This window comes from Mauremys mutica, chromosome 4 (genome assembly GCF_020497125.1).
Source record: "Mauremys mutica isolate MM-2020 ecotype Southern chromosome 4, ASM2049712v1, whole genome shotgun sequence".
Taxonomy (NCBI): Eukaryota; Metazoa; Chordata; order Testudines; family Geoemydidae; genus Mauremys; species Mauremys mutica.
Window position 1 is genome coordinate 86,753,367 of NC_059075.1, and position 17,673 is coordinate 86,771,039.

The following is a 17,673-nucleotide window of genomic DNA, read 5'->3' on the forward strand; positions in this document are numbered from 1 at the left end:
TGATATGTTCCGAGGAGCGGAACTACAGGTAAATAATTTTATTTAGCAGGTGCCGTGGTAATACTGGTCACACTTACTATGTGACTGTCTGTAAGTATGCAGCCTTTGCTAGTAGTCTGATTTCCAGTTGATCTACTGAACACCTGTTTTCATGTTCCTCAGTGTTTCACATGATACCAATGTCCTCAATTCTGGGTTACATCAGCAGACCCATGCTGGGAGTGCTCCATCTTAGAATAATGTTTCATATAACACAATGTTGACTCATAAAGTAGCCTAAAAAGATGTATAAATGTCAGAAGACTCAATTGGAGATAAAAAATCTCACTCAAGGTGCAAATAGCCTGTAGAGACAACCTGTGAATGGAATAAATAATAAGGTGTTTGAAAACACACCACGGTGAGTCCCGATAGGCGAAGGTGTTCTAAATTTAGGTCAGCTTTCTCCATACTCCTGCTATTAAAGGCTGACTAGCTCATAAAAAAGTTTCCTGCAAATGAAAGAAGTTGCAGAATGGACAGTAATCTGAGCCTGGAGGGAAGGAAAAGCAATATAAAAGCAAAATTACTGCCTGATCAATTAAGTGAGGGTAAGGCTTGTGAAAGCTATAAAACAATTCATTCTATCTCACACTTATATTTTAACAGAGCAAGTTCATTTTCTGCAATGAGGGAACTAATTTTGTGACATGACCGAGTGAGGGCCATATGTTACTCTACATTTTTTATAGCAATGTCTTTTGAATGAAAGAGAACACTAAGGCATCTGAATTAGGAGTGGGCTTAGTTAGGACATGCTATATATTTCTACCATGTCCATCCTAAGAGTATCTGAATGCCTTTTTCTGACAAAAAAACGACCTTTTACCAAAACAGAAGGGTCATTTTGGATCTAATAAAGTTTTGATCCAAAGCCCATTTAAGGCAATGGAAAGATTGCAGTTGACTTTGGTGGGAATTGGGCCTGATCTACACCAGAAAATTAGGTTATCTAACTACATCAGTCAGGGGTGTGAAAAATCCACACTGCTGAGTGGCATTGTTAAGCCAACCTAAGTCCCTATGTAGACAGCACTAGGTAGATGGAAACATTCTTCTGTCGCCCTAGGTACCACCTCTCAGGGAGGTGGATTGCCTATGCCAATGGGAGAAGCTCTACATCATCAGTGTAGGTAATGTCTGCACTGAAGTGCTAAAGCGGTGCAGCTGCGGTGGCACAGCTATGCTGGTATAGCATTTTAAGCCTTGGATCAGGGCTGAAATGAAAATGCTGCATAATCTGACTGTCAGTTTTATGAAACATCAATATTAGTTTTTTTAGACTTCAATGTGCATATTAAGGAAATTTGCTAGCAGTGAGAGTTTAAAAGTATGTACTTACTTGCTTCACAGGGGTCACATGAAGGTTAATGTTTACAAAGTACTTTGAAGATTAAAAGTGCTGCGTATTATTAATTGATGCTGAGCGTTTGTGAAAAAAATGTGTATTGTGCCCATTGTGTATGAATCTCTGTTAGATGTATCATATGGTTAAAAATAACATACCCCTACCAATATTGAAATTCATATTCGCAAGCATACCCTTTTCCTCTGCCACTAAATATTGGTATGTGCATCTATATTTGGGATGTTCTTTAAGCAATCAAGTACTTTTCTTGTATCACAGGAAATCCCATGGGAAGAATAAGAGAGATGAATAACAAAGTGAGAAAAAGGTCAAAATTGTTAATGCACATTCTTACAAAGTATTAATGTTCTAATTATCTAACAAAACAAGTGCAGTACAAGCATTGGCAGTGCAAGTTTCCCTAAACTGCCCAGTCAAGTGCCTCAATCCTAAATTGGCACAATTGTCTTGAGGAATGAGAGGGTAGTTCATTTTCTATGACTAGCCAAATCCCTGGCTTCTCTGCTGAGATAGCCAGAAAGGATGATTTGTGTTGTGGGCACCTGTCAACAAGTAACTGGATTCAGTTTACATAATCTGCTAAGCAGCTATCAGACAGTAATGATTTTGGGTCAGTACCCACTTGGACAGATTGAATAGGTAAGGTAGATGTAAAAGACTCCATATGCTGTTCTGCCCCATTGTCCTGAGCTATCCAATCCTTCATTCCCCCGATGTTATCACTTTAAAAAGAAGAGTAGAAAAAGAAAATGAATGTACTGTGATCGAATATGAGCACAAATCTGTTTGTTGCCAAACTGTGTTGACTGGAGGTCATTTTGCTTTTGACTTTCTTTTGACCTAAATAAAAACATTTACAAAACCCTACTAACCTTGAAGAAAGTGTAAATGTCAAGAGCATAGCTGTGATTATTAACTGGTTTTCTGCTGACACCAAGTCAGTAAGCTTCCACATTTGGCAACATAAATAAATAAATAAAATAAAATCTGCCTTTCTATATGCAACATAAATATCTCCTGACCTCTTCAAAAGAAAATCTGCTAAGAGGCTGTTATATCCTACATAACAACAGCTTGCCTCAGGTAAAGAATTCTTTAATACCTTAATTTAAGCCAGTGACAATGCACACATACTGTAAGAATCTCAATGTTATTCAGGTCCACTTACGTAGCTGAAATGAGTGACATGATTGAGGAGGATAAAACCTCCTAATCAGAATACAGTGGTATCATAATTCAAAAGCTCAAGCATCTGGTCCCTTGGTAGAATGGTGACATCTTAAGGTGTTTGTTGATTGATCTCTAGAGCTTATGAATCTTTCATTTTGTCCTAAATGGCTTTCTTTCAGGGTTTTCTTTGAAGTCAAGGTACCTCCGATAGTTGTCTGCAAAACATTATTAAAATGTTATTTTCATTGCTAAAAAGAATATGAAAAGGAAGTTTTATAAATATGAATCTGAAATAATGCATGTGTCCTTCTGAAGCAGTTTGAAATTTGACCAAGTTAAAATGGCATATAAATTTGCCATTGTGCCCCATTATTCTTACTTATTTGTCTTGTGGTAGCACATATTCCGCACCAAAAGATGAAGGCCTTATTGTGCTAGGCATTGTAAACACACATAACAAAAAGATGGGCTTCGAGTCCACACAGCTTAGGCCCAGATCCTCAAAGTATTTAGGCTAATAACTTCCATTGATTTCAATGGAAATTAGTACTCTATGCACCTTTGAGAATTTGGCCCTTACTACCTAAATAATAGATTATAAATTATTCTTATTTTCTTATTTTTCTGAATATACTGATTCTAATAACAATCCTTGTTCAGAAAAAGTGATGAAAATAGCGTGATGGTTTCCAGCTTTTTGTAAATTGAGGAGAAACTTAAAGCTGCATGCCCTATTTCTTCTCCTTGGCTGGCTTCCAAAATTGAACAGTTTGCTGCTCAGAGACAACTATCTGTAGGCCCCTTTGATTGATGTTCCCCGACTGACTGATATTTGTGGCCAGCTTCTGGAAAGAGCAGAAGCAGTTTCCCCCACCCCACCCCTCCACAACTCCAGTGATTGCACAAGCAGTTTGGGTATTAGCACATGGAAATGACTATTTGGACATCTAACTAGGGTTGCCAGGCGTCCGGTTTTCAACTGGGATGCCTGGTCAAAAAGGGACCCTGGCAGCTCCAGTCAGCGGTGCAGCAGGTCTAAGGCAGGGTCCCTGCGTGCCCTGGCTCCACACAGCTCTGGGAAGCGGCTAGCATTTCCCTCTGGCTCCTGGGTGGAGGGGCGGCCAGGGAAGCTCGTGTGCTGCCTCTTCCCCCAGAGCCGCCTCCGCAACTCCCAGGAACCACCCATAATCTCTCATTTCTGGCCCCATCCCAGAGCCCACACCCCCAACTGGAGCCCTCACCCCGTCCCGTATTCCAACCCCTGCCCCAGCCCAGTGAGAGTGAGGGAGAGCGAGCGACAGAGGGAGGGGGCTGGAGTGAGTGGGGGGGCCTGGGCAGGGCCTTGGGGAAGGGGGTGGAAGGGGGCGGGCAAGGGTGTTCAGTTTCATTCAGTTAGAAAGTTGGAAACCCTACATCTAACAAGGCACTTGTGTTTGCAAATACTGGATTGTGCAAGTGCCCTGGATTTCTGCTCTTTGAAAATCTGGCCCTAAATCATCTGGGAAAGAATATCACTGAGTGTACAGCTGATCACATGCTGAGTGACACCCCAGAGCCTGATCACCATATTTAGCAGTCACAGACCTTGTTCCTATGAAAGAGTTAGGAGCAGAATGTGGGTGCTGAAAAGGGAACAGATAGTAGCCTCGGTTTCTGTCTAGCCAGGGAAGCCTGTAGCATTGGTGAACCAGCAGCTGCCAAAACTCCTTCCAGGTGGATGGAGCTTTTAGCACTTTCTGAATGGTTAAGTCAATGCTACTTGCATGGAAGCGTTCATTGTGCATGTGTGTGTATTTTAAATGTAGGTCAGAATGGGTGCAATGCATAAATGTGGCAATTTTACTACAGCAGTTGGTAATTCTACTTATTTCTACTTGGAAACTGAGCTCTTTAAGCAAGAGATAGAAAGAAAGATTAAAATGTAATGGTAAAATCTGTCCTGGTCTCAGCTGGAAACTAAGAGACTCCATTCCATTTTATTTTCCATGAGAAACGATCACTACAAAATCATGAAAATTTACATCTGATTTACTCTGGAACTGGTGACTTAAATCAGTGAAGCTAAGTTCTAAATATTTAACAGCAATAAATTCCCAGCCTGTTCTTTGAGTATGCAGTATATCACAGTGAATGGTTCAGAGGGAAGAGGGCCCACTAATGCATTGTTTTGATAAACAAGGGAATACATTTTAACGTTTGATAGAATCTTTTGTTCTAAAACTGATATAAAATTCTTTAGAAGTACAGCTCAAAATGAAGTATTATTTATAAAAGCCACTTCTTGATACAGCTTGGATATGTTGTGACAAGCAATTAACAGGACTCCTACAAAGCTCGGGAGATTTTTTTCAGACCTAGCTTTATTATAGGTGATTTTTTTTCATCTCATATTATAGGGGATTCAGTTAATGGGATTTGTGCATGTAAATCCCCCAGCAATGAGACAGAAATGTTACCCCAATGTATTAACTATTCGGTGTGTTCATTATCACAAGTGCCCCATGAGGGCAAAGCCAGCATTTGCAATATGCAATCCTTTTTCAGGGGTTTAGAGGTAGAACTTGGAAAAGAAAATCTCAGAGGTTATTTTTTTAAAAAAGGTGTTTGAAACAATCCATAGTTTTCCTGATGTGGTAGTGGAAGCTGGAACACTTGAGACATTTACAATGTAATAAAACACTTGAAAATGTTCTATAGAGAACAGTGCCACATTGACAGAGGATTGGACAAAATGTGACTTAATAAGATTCATTTTTTATCAGAATGGGAAAAAAAAGGAGCTGGATTCTGACTATTCTTTCAAAGCTGGGAAATGTCTTGTGTCTTCCAATTTAATGTTGTTGTTTATCAATCCATACATGAATATTGTATATAGCCGACTCAAGCATGGTCAAAGATTAATATCTGAAATTGGCTACCAGATTTGCACTGCAGTTTCTTAAGAGGCAGATAGTGCCTATATTTACATAAATTGGTGTGGGCAGCTCAGGTTTCAAATATGGTTCCCTAAATCTGCACCTAGGCACCTAAATAAGCACTTAAGCATCTAATTGGGCCTATTTTCTGACAAACTCAAACGAAGCCCTGGAGAAATATTTGATGCACACACACATAAAGTAGAATCAAAGATGGAAAGTTCTCACTGCACAGCCAAGAGGATAAGTAGCTGCACAAGAGTTTTCCTGCTTTTATAAGAGGGGGAGCTATGCTTTAACTCCTGCACGTATGCATGGGGACCTCCTCAGCCACGCCCACCTCCTCCTTCCCCTCGTACTGTTGTTATCATTCTTGGGATTTTTTGGCCACTTGCATTACCTCATATCTTGGAGGGGTGTCAGCTTCATGTTCCCGCTAGGTAAGGTCAATATTGCCACAAATCCCAAGGGTCTGGGTGGGGAGTTAGGAAGAGTCTGGAACACCTCCCACTCACACATACCCAAGGAAGAGGGGGAAGAAAAAACTTCTCCTGTCCCTGCAAGCTCTGCACTAAACCCTAAGTGCAGGTAGAGTTCCATAAACTATAACACATGGATCTCTTCCTGGCTTCATTCCTGCTGTTGAGGAGAATGGGAATGCTGCAGTTGGGGGTTCAGAGACTGATTAGGGGGCCTGACATTGTCCTCTTTCACCCTGACATATACCTTCATATAATGAAGTATCAAATCCTGTGGTTGCCTGCCTCTGTCATTACATCCATTTCTCATCACATGGATTCTTGCCCAGATTGCTGAGTAAATTATATTTTAAAGACTAAGAATACAGGGTTATCTCTTGTTCTATGTATTTAAACCACACTCCTCTTAATAGTATCTGAACACCTCCCAGCATGGTATCTTACTCCTCTTTACCATGTCTGAAATACGGGATCATTTGCTAGAACATCATGCAATCCAAAATATCACTTTGAAGTGATATGTTTTCATTATAAAATAGTGGAAGTGTACAATCTTCCCGAAGTATGTATTGTAGCTTTTATGGGTCAAATTCTTAGCTGATATAAATAGGTGTAGTTCCATTGAAGTAAAAGTACCTGTGGATATGGCTCAATATGTGTAGACTATATTCTATCTCAAAACCCTTTACAAAGAAGTGTAAATAATATTACCCCAGTTTTATAAATGGGGAAACTGAGGCACTGGAGAACTTACACGTGGCCACACATTAAGTTACTATCGGAGTTGATTGCAGAACCTAATTCTGATAGTTTCCAATCCCCTGCTGTTACCAGACTGGTTCCTACCGATAAGTGATCTGCCTGGGATTGTTTGCAAATTCATGCAGACAACTGGTATAAACTATATGGGCAAAATTGCATCTTCACAGGAGGGTTTGCCACCATAGCCTTGTACTCACAAAACTTTTCTTGTATAGACTAGGCCTAAGAGTCACAACTGCCAAACTGCTACTCTAACTTATTAGACCATACAATTATTGTAAAATTCAGTGTGCGCCTTGGTGTGGGGAGTGACTTTAAGCTAGATAGACTTTTAATTAAAAAGGTGGGGGGGGGAGAGAGAGAGAGACTATATAAAACAAATGGAGATACTGATAACAGAGACATATTTGGATCTCAGTTACACAGATATAAATACAAACTAGCCCCCTTGGTTTAAATCATTACTCTGTCTTTAAATCAGTGATGTTTTTCTGGATGAACACCAGCAAAAATGTGTTCAGTAATCTTTAAATGATCTGTTTTGTTCAAAATATTATGGAAAAATGTTAGCCATTTCAGTTAGTATCCATTCAGTTGTTCTTTCATATTCATGCTGGGAAATTTCACTTTCTTGCTTTCCTGTTTTAATCAGTAGGCATTCTCAAAGCTATTAAAACATAGCACCAATTACCTACCGATTTCTAAAAGGCTACTTCCTTATTTGAATGTATTAAGAGAATTTGTTGAAAAGAGCCCAATACACTAGTAGATGGCAAAATATCTGATGTCAGGTGATGAAGTATAAATAAAAATCCAATATGATATTGCATTAATGATAACTGAAATTTCAACTTGCTATGTACTATTTTGAATATAAGTTAGTCTAATAATTTTAAGAGCATGGTATTTTACACTAGTAAATCCAACTGGTATTTTAATTTTTCATGGACTGCTGAAAATACACATGATGTTTTAAAAACATATAATACCCCAAATACATAAAACAGATGGAGCTATTGGAGTTACTCCAGTTACTCTGTGTTGGTGTCTTTTGATTTCAAATGTTGACTTCCACATCTCCTACATGAATGCTAGTGTTGAAAACTTAAGAAAAGCTTAGAAATTTAAGGTGTTTTGTATATAAATTTATTTATATCAAACAACCCATAATATTTTAATATTAAGGTTGAACAAAGAATAAGTCAACTTTTCATTCACATTTTAAATGAATTCTCATTGACAGCATTTTCACTTCTTTTGGGTTTGCTTTTCACAAACATTCTAGAAAATTAAATTACTGGCACAAATGATTACAGAAAAATCAGATTTGGAATTCAGAATTGAAACTGTTTGCACTGTAAATCTAACATTAAGACTTTAAGCTTAACCAGTAAGGCAACAGAAACATACTAAATTACTTGTGTCCAATTAAACCAATTTGAATTTGGAACTGTGAATATTATATTATCAGAGTAATTCCTGTGAATAATGAACTGTTTGTGAGTTATCCATAGGCTGAAACGTATTTGCCTAATATATTATGCAATATATATTCTTATAATAAAATATTTGTTAAATTAATTTGGACAAGAAAAAAATTCATAGAAATCATGATCTGTTCATACACTTTGCAAACTGTAAAAAGATCTAAATTCACAAAAAAAAATTGTTTCTTTTCAATAGTTTACCCATCCCCCAGTTAATTTTTAGCATTTTCCATCCCTCCCCACCCCCCTTTTTTTTTTGTTTAACAAAATTGTGCTCTGCTCCTACAGTGTACTGCACATGGACAAACCCTCATGCCTTTGCAGAGCTCCCCTGACTTCATTGGAGCGAGTTGGGGGTTGTCTGATTGCATCACATTGCAGAATCAGGCCCTAGGGTTCCAATCCTGCAAACACAAGGCAATTAAGTTGCATGTGAGTAGTCCCATTGTTTTAGCAATGATATGCCAACAATGCACAAGGATAATTTCTTTCACCATTGAAATGCAGCCACTTCCGGGGTAAAAAGCTGTAGCTGTTTAACAGTACACTAGGAATTTCCACACCTTATTATGTCAAAATATTTTAAACATATAGTAAATAATTGTCACAGAAATGCACTCCTTTCGTGATGCACTCTTACCCATCCTACCTACCTCCACCACTAAAGAAGTGCCAAGAGCATCTGTCTCCTTGCCTATGTAAAAATTGGTGATTCTAGACATCCATGGGAGCTGTAGTGCTAAGTGCCTTTCAAAATGGGATGCTTAGTGGTAAACTATGTCAAACAAGAGTTGTACCCTTTGATGCAGGGTGACCAGATCGGGACAGTCCCTATTTTTGGGTCTTTTTCTTACATAGACTCCTATTACCCCTCACCCCCATCCCTATTTTTCACATTTGCTGTCTGGTCACCCTACTCTGATGACAAGAACGAATTTGACAAAGCGGCCCAAATTCAGCTGAGATAAGTTGAAGTGGATGTGATCTTTATCCTAGAACCATACACACCCACTATTAGTTGCTTTTCCTGCTTTACAGCCTTCCATCTTTTCAATGTGTAAGTTTCACTCAATTTGCACAACCACTGAATGCCAGATAGGTGCAAGTAACCCTACTCTGTCACTAGCCCCCATGCATTTTATGACAATGTATGCCTAACGTATCTTACACTACTATTTATGTCACCACTAAATTTGTCCAACTTACTCCAGGTGGAATTTTGCTGATTTTGGTTCTAGGTCCTGATAAAACTCCAATTAAAGTCAGTGGGATTCCTTCCATTTGGCTCTAATGGGATTTGTGTAATGGGAATGTGTGTAATTTCTCCCCCCAAAGTGTATCCTTAAATATGGCTGTAATATAGTATAGAGAATAACATATTGGGCCAGATCCTCCATTCTTGTAAACCAGCATAGCTCTATTTATTGAGTTACATTTACATGGGATAAGGGTATAGGCCCAATATCTCTAATAAGCCCTAAAGCTCTCTGTCCATTAATTTATGTGAAACACACATCCACTTTTAGTATATTTCACTGTAGTTCCAAAGTCTTATGTAATGACAGTTCAGTCCACATGATTCATACTGCAAATGTTTCTCTGTATATTTATTTCATGTCACCTCTTGAGATAACTTTAATGTATACTACAGTGGTACATCATTTATATATTCCTTTGTGATGCTGTTACCTGTTAAGGCTGTTTTCTCATATTTCTACTACACCACAGGCTCTATACTAATTCAAATGCAGATTCTGGAGAAAACAACTCTCTTGTGGAAGCCATGCTTCATAGAAAACAGCAAATAATAAAGATTTATATCATTCTTAAACGTCTCCTGGAAATGATTGAATCATAAAGTTTTTCTCATTTTAGTTTGAATTCACTTGGTAGCAATATGAAAATTCCTTCATGTCACCGCTGAAGTCTGACTAATAAGCTTTACACTTGCTGGATCCAAATTCTTACAGTTTCTGAAGTTCTCATCCGCCAGAGTCACTGAATCAGGTCAACAATACTGGCTCAATCAGATCCTCAACTGTAATATGTAGGGGGGAAATGGTTTTTTATTTGTTTGGTTGGTTTTCAAATGAGAAGAATGCAATGTGCTATTTCATTTATTTATTGTTTTATCAAATTGCCAGCTTCTGAACTCATTAATACCAGCGTGAATCTGGAGTAATTTGAAGCCAGAATTGTTACTCTGGTGTAAATGAGATGACAATACATTTTATATATGTATTATTGGAATTTTCCATGGCAGAACACAGTACAAAACAATGAACACTTTTAGGAGGCAACAAAACATCATTTTTATATCTAGAAAGAATGGGTAGTAAATGCCTAGCACTGTGTCATACCAAATGATAATAAAATACAAAAACCGGGAAAGCAGCCTGGGGGAAAGACAAGAAGAGGCTGTAGAGTACTGTTCAGCTGACTATCAGGAAATAACTTACCAACAATGAGTTTTATTAGTCTGTGGGATAGTCTCCAAGGGGAAAGTGGTGGAAGCTGCATCACTTGAAAAATTTAAAGTTAGATTACAAAAAAACAACACCACACTATAAATTACACTATAGGGAGTAATCCTGCATTGGCAGGGGGATGAACTTAATATATGTTTTGCTAACTTTCCATCTCTAACTTGTATGACAAAATCAAAACTCCAGACACTAATTGCTTTTGAAATGAGAGCCACTGTGTGACAAAGGGTAGAAGCATCACCTGAAGACCAGCAGACGAGGAGTTAACTCTCTCCCACAGTAGTATAGATAGGTACAATGAACCAGGTCTGGGACCAGGTCCAAAGTCCATTGACTTCAAGAGGCTTTGGATCATGTCTTAGAGGTATGTGTCTACACTACCACTTATGTCGGTATAATTTATGTCACTCTGGAGTGTGAATAAACCACCCCACCTGAGCGACATACATTACACTGACCTAAGTACCAGCGTGGACAGCTATGTGAGCAGGAGTGCTTCTCCTGCCAACACAGCTACCGCTGCTTGTTGAGGGTGGATTAATTAAATTGCTGGGAGAGCTCTCTCCTGGCAGCTTAGAGTGGCTATGCTAGAGAGCTTACAGCGGCGCAACTGCATCGGTGCAGCTGTAAGATGTGCAGCTGTAAGCTCTCCAGGGTAGCCATAACCGATGGGGAAGCCCCTGAAGAGACAGAACTGGATATCCAGTTTCTGGAAGGCTGGGTTACAGTCTGAGCTGGGGTTTCTCCAACCTTACATAAAAACCTTTTGGGTTTTTTGTGATTATCCTATCCACATTAATGGCCTGATTCAGATCTCACAACTAGGTAAATCCAGAAAAACTCCAAATGTATTCAGGTGTAACAGAATTTTACAAAGTTTGGCTGACTTCTGTTTCAGGACCATGTAGGCCACTCCAACAATTTACACATCTACGGCATTTGAATAACTTTAATAAAAATCAGATCATTTGATTCTGCTCCCCTTTCTATCAGTGTGAATCAGGTAACTCGAACAAAGTCAATGCAGTTATACCAATGTAAGAACAGTGTAAGGGAGATCAGAGTCAGGTCCAAAATGTTGCCCAGATCTCAGAATAAGGAAACATTCTATTTCTATTAGAGCCCATCAGAAAAGGTTAAGTATTTTCAGTGAAAATTTTCAAATAAAATGATTTTATTACAAATTTTTCAATGTATTTTGTTTGTTTCTCTATGAAAAATGAAAAGTTTTTCATTGTTTTCAGTTTGTGAAAACCATTTTTTTCATTTTTCATTTTCATAAAATGTTGCAAAAAAAATGGTTGGAAAAAAGGCCATTTTAATTGAAAACATGTTTGAATTAAATATTTCAACCTTTTCTAATTTCTGTCTTCAGCTACTAATTCAAACTGAGAGCTTGATTCAATTTAAAGGTGTCCTGTCTTTCACACTTCAGAAATCCTTGCAATTTGTTCTTTGGTTTCCATATGATGATATATATTTTAAATGGAATTATGCCCCCAAAAGAAAAGCTACTGCAGGCTATGGGTGTGAAAAACTAATGAATAGTGTAACACTTCATTATCTTGACTTCCTCTCCTCCTCCCTCCCCTCTCCCCACTATTCTGTTTGCTGGTTTAAATGACAAATTGGGTAAAATTTACCCCTATGAAGAGGACCAGCACAAGGCCTTTGTAGCACTTAAGTCCCCTTTATGTCCTCAAAATAGTGTGGACCCTTAGGTGAATTACACACACACACACACACCACAGCTATTAATGCAAGTCTCATTAACTAGACTACGTAAGCATGCTGAGGAATTTTCACAGAGGTGGAGCTCTTACAAACCAGAATTCTAATTTGTTACACCCTAGAAGAAAGGTGTCTAGCATTTTGTGAAGTATATTAATCAAAGCACCTTTCATTCCCTGAATTAAGTTGTGGCTGTCATAGAACTTGCAGGTTTATGATTCCCAGATGCCATTTGTTTTACTATGCTTTGTAGGACATGAGATGAAAAGAAGTGAGTGTGAAATTACCAGCTGAAATACCAGTTGAAGACATTAGAGAAGTTACATTTTACTTAGGTGGGATCACATTTCTCACTGTAGATCAGGAAAAAGAAAAGACTTTTAACAAATAAGATTGCAACGTTCCACCACTTAATACTTGATTGCGACCTATATCACATGCCGTGCACACGCACACACACAATAATAATAACAATTCAGCTATAAGAATGCAATAGATTAAATATGCATCCGACGAAGTGGGTATTCACCCACGAAAGCTCATGCTCCAAAACATCTGTTAGTCTATAAGGTGCCACAGGATTCTTTGCTGCTTTTACAGATCCAGACTAACACGGCTACCCCTCTGATACTATGCATACTTAGTTCATGAAAATAAGGGGCAGATAACTTAGCATTAGAACCCAAGCATGGTGCAGATAGGCAGTGTTCAAGTTTTGCCGCAGAGCTCTGTTAATGCAAGTGAGTCCTGACAAGCAACATGTTTATTTTTTAATGTCCAAGAGTTTCCTAAATACAGCTTACAAGCATAACAAATAGTGGGGTTAATTTGGACCCAACAGGAATCAGATTTTTAATAATGATTATAATACTTCCAGACCTCCATTTGTATTTTCACTTGCCCTTTTTTTCCTGAAATTAGACATCTCCATAACAGGTACAAGCTACCATCATTATTTTAGATGTCCCTCCTTTTAGATCCGCAGTACTTTATTCTTTCTATCTGTGACTGTTGCACATTATAGTGTGTGTGTCAGAAATGCTAAATCATATCACTGACACTGAAGTTAAAGAAATTAACTCCACATCTCATTTATCAGTGTTGGGCAGAGTAGATTGTTTTGGATGTTGACCCTTTCTAGAGCTAGGGCCCCTTCTCCAGAATAAATCAGAAGCGAGTTTTTACAACATCAAAAGCTGCATCGTTACTAAATATGCTTTCAACAAACACCGCTAAAAACCATCCAGTTTTACTCATAAACATCTAAAGAACAACATCACGCCCTGCAGCAAGGCTAGAAGAATATATAGTGAACATTTTTTAAAAATGCAAAAATCTAACTGGGTGCTGCTCCATTTCCTTACATGCAATTACTTTTCTGTCTCCCCTGCTCATGCCCCACTTTTTTGCACAAACCTGCAGTGCAAACCAGAAGCTACTCATAGACTCATAGACTTTAAGGTCAGAAGGGACCATTATGATCATCTAGTCTGACCACCTGCACAATGCAGGCCACAGAATCTCACCCATCCACTTCTATAACAAACCCCTAACCTATGTCTGAGTTATTGAAGTCCTCAAATTGTGGTTTGAAGACCTCAAGCTGCAGAGAATCCTCCAGCAAGTGACCCGTGCCCCATGCTGCAGAGGAAGGCGAAAAACCTCCAGGGCCTCTGCCCATCTGCCCTGGAGGAAAATTCCTTCCCGACCCCAAATATGGCGATCAATTAAACCCTGAGCATGTGGGCAAGACTCACCAGCCAGCACCCAGGAGTCTTCCCATTCTTGTTGTAAACTAGGCTGCAAAGGATGTTACTTGTAATTATAGTAAGCACAACATGTTCAAACAGAAATGTGATTTTCAACTTGATGGTACCCCTTTAAGATTTTGTCTTTTATGGAATTTCAGATGCTGCACAACAAACATGTGATGGTTCGTGTAGGAGGAGGATGGGAGACTTTTGCAGGGTACTTGCTGAAACATGACCCATGCCGAATAATGCAGATCTCTCGGGTGGATGGGAAAACCTCTCCAATCCAGAGCAAGTCTCCGACCATCAAGGACATGAATCCAGACAATTACTTGGTTGTTTCTGCCCATTACAAAACCAAGAAGGAGATTAAGTGAAATTAGCTTCTCATTTGACTGGGACTATATATATGTAGGTCCAAATTATCTTCTTGAGTGTAGTAAATTTAGTTCATGCTTTGAAAGGACTTCAGAAAATTTAACAGACTGAAAATGGCAACCTGCTTTGAAGATCTTTGAACTGTAGAACTATTTATTTCTAGTACTGTACCTTTTATAGCAAATTATCCTTGATAGGTTAATTACTACAATCAGATAAGAAATAGACATATATTTTTAGCCAAATCATTACTCTTAAATATGTGAATGTATACTTAGAATGATTTAAAGGATGTGGTTCATGTTAAAGGGAAAACCGCAGTACAATATATTTGTATGAAAAACCTGTGACATTGAGTCCATGACTGTTTTTAGGTTAGTTGGAAAAGATATATGTAGGCTGAGTGTGCAGAGTGATAAAAGCTATTTGCTAATGCTTGCTGCCTACAAACTAAAATCAAAATGGACTATTTTTATAGGCTGCAATAATAAGCAATATTTTTTTTAAAAGGATTATTGTGCGCTATACAGTTCCCTAAAAAGGCCACTTTAAAAAGTTTGTATATCCTTTGACAAAGTCAATTTTAAGATCCAGATCCACAAAGGGATTTAGACACCTACACCCCAGATTCAGGCACCTAAATCACAGATTTAGGCACCACTGCAATACGTGAAACCTGCTTGGCTGCCACCTAATCCTTTGGGTGCCTAAACTCAATTTCTGTTATAAAAGTTCCCTAGGCACCTAAGTTCCTGCCTCCGGGCATGCACACAACCTCACGTCAGACATCTGTATGCCTATCTCATGCCCCAGCAGGGTCCTCAGATGAGGCTAAGATAGGCGTTCCCCTGCCTAGCTCACTCACAGCATGCCTACCAAATTGGGGTACATTCAAAGTCCCACCGGCTGAGGAACTGGTGGCAATGCCACCTCCCCCCTTAAAACATTTAGCTCAGTAGTTAGAGCACTCACCTAGGATGTGGGAGACCCGTGTTCAGTTGCCCCCCTCTGCCTTTTTGGAGGAAAGGATTTTTGAAGAGGGGTCTCCCACCACACAGGTGAGAGCCTTAACCACAATGGGATGTTCTGATGTGGGACTCCCTAAAACTCTCCTGTCGAAGCTGTTCCAGGTAGTGGACCCTGGGTCTCCCATCTCCCAAGGGAGTGCCCCCATTTCCAGGTTCATTCTCAGTTTAGCACTCTGGCCCAATGATTAAGCATTTATACAAGGTAGAACAGCTTCAACAGGAGAAACTGAGGAAGTCACGCATCAGGCTATCCTGTAGCCCAGTGGTTAGGGCATGTCCCCAAGAGCTGGGAGCCCCCTGTTCAAAATCCTTTCTCTCCACCAGACAGAGAGAGACATTGAATGCAGCTCTCCCATATGCTGGGCAAATGATCTAATCACTAGCTATAAGGTAGGCAGGACCCCCACCTCTATCAGTGTTTCTTGCAAGAAATGGCTTAGGTACCTAATCCCAGGAGAAGGTTACCCAGCTCTGGCTCACAAGCAGAGATAGGACTGCCCTACAGCCTAGACTTAGCTGCCTAACTTAGTAGAGAGGTGAGGTTTAACACACACGCCTCTTCTCAACATCTCCTTAGTTTAGGTGGCTCCCCACCTGGCATGCTGTTTTTTGTGAATCCCATTCTTAGGTGCTTAACTCTCTGTATGCCTTTTATAGAGAGCGTAGGCGCCTAACTCAGGGTTTGTAGATTTCAGTGATTTTTCTAGGTGCCTAAAAGTTAGTCTTTGCAATGCTGACCATTGGAACGCCTAAGTTCCTTTGTGGCTCCAGGCCTGAATCCACCTGGTTCTTTCATGGGTACCCAATGATGGGAGGATATAAGAAGCAATGGTTGATTACACCAGGGGTTGTACATGACAATGCACAAAGGGATGTAGTAATGACAGTGCAGGCTGTGTGCATGGGCACTCCGGTTTAACTATGTTGGTCGGGTGTGAAAAATCCACTCCCCTGAGCAGCGCTGTTAAACCAACTTAATTCTCCATGTCGACAGTGCTAGGTCATCATAAGAAGTCTTCCACCAACCTAGCTACCATCTCTTGGGGAGGTGGATTACCTATGCTGATAGTAGAATGCCTCCTATCAACGTATCAGAGGGGTCAACGTAGGTAGTGTGTAGACTGAAACGCTATAGTAATGCAGGCGCAGCAGCACAGCTGTAATGCTATAGCATTTTAAGTGTAGACAAGCCTTGAGTCAGAATGCCACCTGGTGCTTCCCTTATGGCAAGTCACCTTCATGCTGCCCCTTACTTTGGGTTTGACTGAAGGGCACAGTCTAGCCCTACTTTTAGTCAATTAATTGGGTCAAATATGAAAAGATCCATTGCCCACTCTTTAGAGCAATTCAGATTCTTGTAAATCATTCACATGCCTCTAAAAATATATAGGGATTGGGGGGGGGGGGAACGGGGGGCGGGGGTTTGTCTACTTTTCCTTGTTTATATTTGGTGACTTCTGTGCCTTGTAACTTCCTAGAAAAATCATTTTATAGGATTATTTGAATGGCTATAAATTTGAGCAGAAATCAGTTGTTTCATTAGCAATGGAATAAACAGAAACTTTTTTAAAATACTCAAAAGGTTTTTTTTAAGTCTCATTTATTGTTTGCAACATTAGATCCCCCACTGTAATCACACACATACACAAAGAAATCAAGCTGTTTACTGTACTGCTGCTATGTGCAACCAAAATGTGACTACTGAAGAACAGGAACAGAAATTGATGCACACCAAAATTTTCAGCAGGTGATATAAACAAGACATGGATTCTGTTGAAAATCCCTTTAAAGGGACTTTCTCATTTTTGGAGGGTGGGGGAGAAGTTGAATTTGTGTTTTTTTTTTAAATCAGGTTTTTAAAGTTACAATCAATGTTTTCTGTTGGTTGTCACTGTAAATTGGAATGCCTAAATATGAGTCTGATCCCCCTTTCCATGAAAAATCAATGGCAAAAATGTCCATTGACTTCAATTGGGCAGGGTCAAGCCTGGGTGGAATCCTAGTCTCATTAAAAGCAGTAGGACGTTTACCATTAACTTAAATGGGCCCAGGATTTTCCCCACTGTCCATATGTATCT

At 39.4% G+C, this 17,673-nt stretch overlaps 1 protein-coding gene across 7 annotated transcripts in view; it reads left to right on the forward strand.

The window, feature by feature from the left end:
- Positions 1 to 16,964, forward strand: part of GAS2 (growth arrest specific 2) — a 168,007-nt gene extending 151,043 nt beyond the window's left edge. For all 7 annotated transcript variants that reach the window (XM_045016818.1, XM_045016824.1, XM_045016819.1 and 4 more), the window contains one exon: positions 14,348 to 16,964. In XM_045016818.1, coding sequence (XP_044872753.1) covers positions 14,348 to 14,566 — 219 coding nt within the window. In that variant the 3' untranslated portion in view covers positions 14,567 to 16,964. The remainder of the gene's footprint in view (positions 1 to 14,347) is intronic.
- The last annotated feature ends 709 nt before the right edge of the window (positions 16,965 to 17,673 follow it).